The following is a 6,824-nucleotide window of genomic DNA, read 5'->3' as shown; positions in this document are numbered from 1 at the left end:
TCTTGACCTCTTGAATTTGTGAAGAGTTTTTCTGGGAAGATGGCTGTACTGCACTTAGTTGTGCTTTGGCTTGGCTTCGTGTATAGGGGCGAGCTGTGGTTTTGTGCCCTGTGCCAGCCAGATCTGTGTAGGGATTGCAGGGGGGTGCAGCATCCGGAGGTGCCACTATGGTTTGGTTACTGGATGGTGTCTGTAATTTATCTGTGGAGAGGGTCTGGGTTTGGGTCTGGTGTGGTTGATTGGTGGTGGCGTTCTGTGTGCCTCTGGATCTGGTGTCGGTTTTTGTGGGGAGGGCTAATTTCCAGATGTCTGGCAGGCGGGACGTGTCGTCACGCTTGTTCATGTTGTGAGGGTGTTTCTCTATCTCGATGGCTTCCATGATTATTCTCTTGTGGTGATGTTCCATGTTAAAGAGCAATTTGGAATCTGCAAAATTAATTTCGTGTCCTGTTTCTTTCATGTGTTGGAAAAGAGAGGAAGATTTTTCTTCTTTTTTGACGGCATTCTTGTGTTCTGCGATACGTGCATTTATTCGTCTGTTTGTTTGTCCAATGTACGTGGCTGGGCAGACTTTGCAGGGTATTTCATAGACCCCTTGGTTTTCCAACTGGATTTTATCTTTGGGGTTTCTGAGGATATTGGCTATTTTTTGGTTGGTGCAAAAGGCTGTTTTGATATTGTGTTTATGGAGGATTTTGCTAATTTTATCTGTAGTGCCCTTGATATAAGGAAGGAGGGCCATGCCATTGTTTTCTTCTGTGTCTTGGTTTTTGGGGGGTGTTTCTTTTTGGATAAGCTTCGTAACCCTGTTTTGCTGGTATCCATTGGCGATTAACACATTTGAGAGATTCTGTAACTCAGTTGTCAAGTGGTCTTTGTCAGTCAGGCGTTTGGTTCTGGAGATGAGGGTCTTGGCTACGGAGTTTATTTGTGCAGGGTGGTGGTGTGATTGAGCATGTAAGTAGCGGTTGGTGTGTGTTTTTTTCCGGTAGATAGTGTGTCCTAGGGAGCCATCAGGTTTTTTGTAGATTAGGACGTCAAGGAAGGGAAGCTGGTTGTTGGCTTCTATTTCCATAGTGAATTGTATTTTGGGGTGTAGGCTGTTGAGATGTGTGAGGAAGCTATCTAGTTTTTCTTTCCCGTGTGGCCAAATTACAAAGGTGTCGTCAACATATCTGAGCCAAAGTTTGGGTTTGTGTTCTGACTTGTCTAAAGCATTGGTTTCAAAGTGTTCCATGTACAGATTTGCGATGACCGGTGAGAGGGGTGATCCCATAGGTGCTCCTTCTATCTGTTTGTATCTTTGTCCATTGTGGATGAAGTACGTGTTGGTTAGGCAGTGGTTGGTCAGGTCCAGGATGTATTCGGGGGGATTGTATTTGTTTTGAATGGCTGTCAAGGCTTCATTAATGGGCACTTGTGTGAAGAGAGATACAACATCGAAGCTCACAAGTAGGTCATCGGGATGTAGGTTTTGCTTCTTTATTGTTTCTATGAACTGGAAGGAGTTTGTAACGTGTGAAGAGATGGATTCTGCATAGGGCTGAAGTTGCTTAGCGAGAAATTTAGGCCTGCATAGGGCTGAAGTTGCTTAGCGAGAAATTTATATATATATATATATATATATGCAGGTTTTGGTGTCTTCGGGTGTCTTCCCGTGTAAGAGTTGGGGTGTCTAGGCGACGTTTCGACGAGGTCTCACTCGTCATCTTCAGGCTGGTGCTTTCGGCTTCTTGTTACTGGAACAGAGCAGGATCTCAGTGTTTGAGTTCCTATAAATACTGTTGAGGGGGTGTGGTGTATAGCCTCCAACGTTCTGGGCAGAGAGGAAGTTCCCAGGTTAGTGTGCCTTTTCTTCTTTTGTTCCTTAATTACTTGAGGGATATATATATATTTCAAAATATGACAAAGGCCTAGCTTGATGCTGAGCCTTTAATAACAACTTGATCTACAAAATCATCAGCTAGAGCTTTTCACAGCATGTAAATAACCATTACCACCTGCTAGCAGCAGCAGCAGATGCTGTTAAACTGCAGTGGATCAAGAGAGTAGTTGCTAATTATAGGACATGGAGAAAGAGTTCCATTGTCCATGGCAGGAGAATCTCTCTGAGTAAGTCTCAGCAGCATTCTGCATCACAGGCAACACATATCTTCTACATATTAGACTTCAGATACAGATTGGCACTAATGGAGACACATGGCCACAATCAGTTCATCATTGCTTTGGTGGGGGTAACTGTCAGCTTCTGCAATGCAGACTGCTTCCTAATGTGAATGATCAGGTACTAAAACAGTTAAACATCTTGCAGTGACAAGCCCCAAGGAGAACCCCAGCATTTTATAGAATGGCAGATAGGAATCGTGACAGTACTTGGCGCACTGCAGAAAAGCAAGATCTATCGTGCCCAAATGGCCCATTACAGGTAAGAATGCAAGGAAGACTGACTCCCAAGTTGGATATTACCACAAGCAATGGACATTCTGTGGCCCCTAAAATGTAAGCAAACAACAGTTGCTTAACAGTTCCCTGCCCCCCCACAACACCAACACACACACACACACTCTTATGTCCAAACATCCTAATCCCAATAGGCAAGGTTCATGTTTGTGTGGGTTACTCATTGGCTTACTCACAGTGCCTGTGGAGTCTTTCCTTCCATATACTATAATCCCATGGATTTCTGCAAAAGGCCAATGGATGGAAGTACTGCCCAGCTGGACTGCTTACTAAGTAAATAATCAGAATCAGCAGGTTTAAAGTCATACGGGCACTTGATAAGTAGGCTGTTTTGCAGAAGGATGGGGTATAAAAACTCAAACCTCACTGGCCTATAGCCATTGGCAGGGTTTTGCTGATTGCACACACACATATAACACCATGGCCTCCTCCTCTCTGCTTCTCGTTTGCTTGGCTGCAATGGTGTACATCACTGAAGCTACGCCACTGGTAAGTATTGCATTAGTGGTACAGCAGTTTCTCGGTGGAGGGGAGTACAATCTTCTTGCAAGCTTATTACCAAATTTGTACCACATATGCTGATCCATAGTGAACTGTCCATATCTTTTGATGGCTGCATCGTTTACCAAGGTACTTTAGAATGGCTTTCAGGTTGCTGGAGACACATTCTATTTGTGAAATAATATGTACCAAAATGCTGACAACTGGTAATTTAATCATGCTGAAGAAATTAAGAGAATAGTCCAAGATATTGTCACATGCCTACCACAGTGTGATACGTGGCTGTCTCTTAGGAATTGCAGACAATTTCACCTTTCAATATATCAGTTGTTCGCAGGAAAGGTACCCATAAATCCCAAGGTTTCTAACTATACAATGCAGGAAAATTTTAGCACCTGCCATTTATAGTTAGAAAACTAGATCTGTTAGTTAAGTTTGTCATTAAAAAACTAATAATAGCTCTCTATTTGTTCTTCATATATGCATATTCTAAATGTATGTTACCATAAAATCTTACAAGGCCACTGCTTTTTAAGCAACTGTTGGTGCAATTCTGTTCATACATGTCTACTCAGAAGTAAGTCCCATTGAGTTCAAGGGGATTTATGCACAGGTAAGTGTTTGTAAGAGGTCTGTTCTATTTTACTACACTATTCATTATTTTTTGTCATTATTTAAAAACGTGCAATATGTTACCATATGCAGCAAATGCCTGAAGGCAATTTGTGACAGTGGCAAATCTGACAATTATTTGCAGCTCATCTTCTTACTCTGTAAAATGAAAATCATTTTTACTTTTATTTACAGTGAGTTGTAAAGTTTGATTCTCAATTTTTAATTATTAACTGTATCCAATTAATAGTGCAATGCTCAAATGTATGTCAACTTCAAGAATATTGCTGTGCTAGCTGAATATTCATTAATAATGATAGACCCACTGAACCTTTAAATCAGAGTGGAGGAAGGAAAAAGAGGAATATCTATTTGTTAAAAGCAAAGCTTGAACTGGCATAACATTTTATTTTGTGCTTGCTTTTAAATACTCTTAACAGACCATTTCTCAAAGCTGCATCCCATGTCTATGTGTATATATATGTTTGCAGTAACTCCTAGCCCAAGCTTATTTGTTTGTTTGTTTGACAGCTCTTGGGTGTGTACAGGCTGTTGAAGAATTTGTATTGTGTTCCTTATGCCCATGAAATAGGCTATGGACCACAGACACACTGATAGATATTTTCTTCTGCCAGGTCAAGGTTTCCCATGGCTCCATTGACTCAAAGTGTCCTCTTATGGTGAAAGTCCTGGATGCAGTTAAAGGAAGACCAGCTACCAGCCTACTGGTAAAAGTGTCCAAAAGAGCTGAAGATGGCACCTGGAAGGAGTTTGCTACTGGGTAAGTTGCCCTGCATGCAAAGTGCCTTGAAGAGCAAGTCAGCCTTGCTGAGACGGCACCTCCAAATTGTGTGAATCCACAACACTACCACCAACCAAGTTTCTGTTCCAAGCCTCACTGTTATTTCCAAGGGTTTATACAGATAATATATGTTTATTCACAGCAACAGGAACAACTTTCTGTCTTATCACTGTGGGAGCACCATCACACCCATCCTGTATTTGTAAAGTGGACTTATTTGTTACATGACCTACCACAGAACGCCTTCCTAGGAACATGACTAGTACTATAGTCTGCATTTGAAAGCCATATGTCTCTGCAGCTATGAAGACTAGATGTTTGCTCTCTTAAAAAGAATCAAAACTAACCTTTTCAATATCCTCTCAGGAAGCTACATATGGAGACAAGGCTGCAAACTGCTCACCCACTCTAGAACACCTAGAGCCTTGTCACCTGGTAAGAGGGAGATGCAGTGCTTTTCTTCTAGTAAAAAAAGGTGCCGGTACTGCACATATCCCTGACATATGGCTAGTTCTGAAATGAAACTGAATGAATTTCCAAGAGAACTTTGAATTGCAACTTAAAACAGTCTTATACATGACTACACAGAAGTCTTATACATGACTACACAGAAGTCTTGTTGAGAAAATTTGGTGCTCCATAACAGCCCCAACCTACTTCTTGTATTAAAAAAAATGTATATAAAAAGATACCATCCTTATTACTTTTATGCACCTGTATTACAGGGAAACAAATGAATTTGGGGAAATCCATGAGCTTACAACAGATGAACAATTTACAGAAGGCTTGTACAAGGTCCAGTTTGACACCAATACATACTGGAAGGCAGCTGGCGTTGCTCCATTTCATGAATATGCTGATGTGAGTATTTGGGTCGTCATCATCGTCGTCGCCCCCCCCCATAATGTAAACCACTGGCAGTTTTTTAAATCCCACAATATAGTAAGTTTTCGGAGTCGAATATTATCATGGGACCAATTGATTGGGTAATTACTGCTATCGACTATGCAGTAGGAGTGGGGAGATAAGCGGATGAAAGCTGAAGGTTTCAGTATGTGTAGACTACAGCAGTGGCTGCATTTTAAGGGTCCGATCCCCTAAAAAAGCCACATCCAAATCTGCCCTTAAATCTATCAGAACGTCACCCTGTACAAAAACAATAAATCTTGCATTTGTATACATGAACCTCCAGCTGAACTACAAGTATACTTTCCTTAAACAGTGAACAAACTTTTTTAAAAAATTAAAACAATGTTACAATCCAACTTCTGTTGGTTAGACATTGTAAGCTTACAGGCTTACCTTAACTTTCTCACACATGCATAAGGAAGGGCTCAGTGCCTGAAAAATGTAGACAAAATAGGCCATCATGACTTAACAAGTGGATTCTGCCAAATCAATTTTTCTGCTGGTTCTCAAAGTGCAAAACAGTAGGAAAGCCCCCAAGTCATAACATCCTTTGCATTGCAGGGGGTTGGACTAGATGACCCTTGGATCCCTTCCAGCTCTAAGATTCTATGGTGCTTCTTGTAAAACAGCATAAATATTTTTAGTGCCTCTCTAATTTCACATGCATTTTTAGAAACAAACAATATGTATATTGGTTAAAGTGGGGCACTCCTTAAAACTTCTATTAAAACAACTTGTTTTTTGTGCAATGCATTCAGTGGTTTTTTAATTAACTAACCACATAAAAAGCATATCTTCACCGATCAATGACAAGATGATTCTCAGCACTAAAAAGTCAATGTAAATTTTGCAACCAAATTTAGCATGCTTATGGAGTTACCGTATCACTCTGAATGTCTTCCAGCATTTTCATTAACTTCTTAACTGAAATCTAAACAAAGCTGTCCCTACCCAATGATTATTTCACAAGTATGTGCACATAATGATTCCCAAATTGCAAAGTCATTGCCATTCATTCTAACAGATGAAGTCAATCTTTATAGTCTTTTTTTGTATACAGATGTATTCCTTCTATTGAAATGAATTGGCCTGTCCAAGGAAAGCAGACAAATCAGAGCACTTGGACAGTTTGTAGGCAACTTATGATGAATTAATATTTTTAATACAGGTTTTTACAGAAAAAAGCATTGTATGACTAACTTAAGTATTTTCCTCTTGCAGGTGGTTTTTACTGCTAACGATTCTGGTCATCGTCATTACACCATTGCTGCTCTTCTTAGTCCCTATTCTTATTCAACCACAGCTGTTGTCAGCGACCCAAAGGAATGACATCATACTTTATTCTCACAACATTCTCTCTACTATTCCACTTTTGTAGGATTATATTAGAGGCAGCAGTTAATTTGTATAACCCATGGCTTGTTTGCTAAAGTAGCATCTAGTATTAACATCTTGGCTAAAACTTTTTTTTTTTAATGCATCAATAAATATTTCTTCTCTAAATAGTTACAGTGTCATTTTCTGTGTTACAAAACAAGAT

The 6,824-nt window shown here is 40.2% G+C and overlaps 1 protein-coding gene across 1 annotated transcript; it reads left to right on the top strand.

Moving 5' to 3' along the window:
• Window positions 1-2,797: 2,797 nt before the first annotated feature.
• Window positions 2,798-6,787, top strand: TTR (transthyretin). The gene is made up of 4 exons (XM_083517816.1): window positions 2,798-2,949; window positions 4,209-4,354; window positions 5,101-5,236; window positions 6,506-6,787. The coding sequence occupies exons 1-4, from the start codon at window positions 2,881-2,883 to the stop codon at window positions 6,611-6,613; spliced, it is 459 nt and encodes a 152-aa protein (XP_083373942.1). The 5' UTR covers window positions 2,798-2,880; the 3' UTR covers window positions 6,614-6,787.
• The last annotated feature ends 37 nt before the right edge of the window (window positions 6,788-6,824 follow it).

This window comes from Podarcis liolepis, assembly GCF_965112155.1.
Source record: "Podarcis liolepis genome assembly, chromosome: 8".
In the NCBI taxonomy this organism is placed as follows: Eukaryota; Metazoa; Chordata; class Lepidosauria; order Squamata; family Lacertidae; genus Podarcis; species Podarcis liolepis.
Note: the sequence above shows the minus strand (reverse complement) of the source record. Positions and strands in the feature narration are given on the sequence as shown.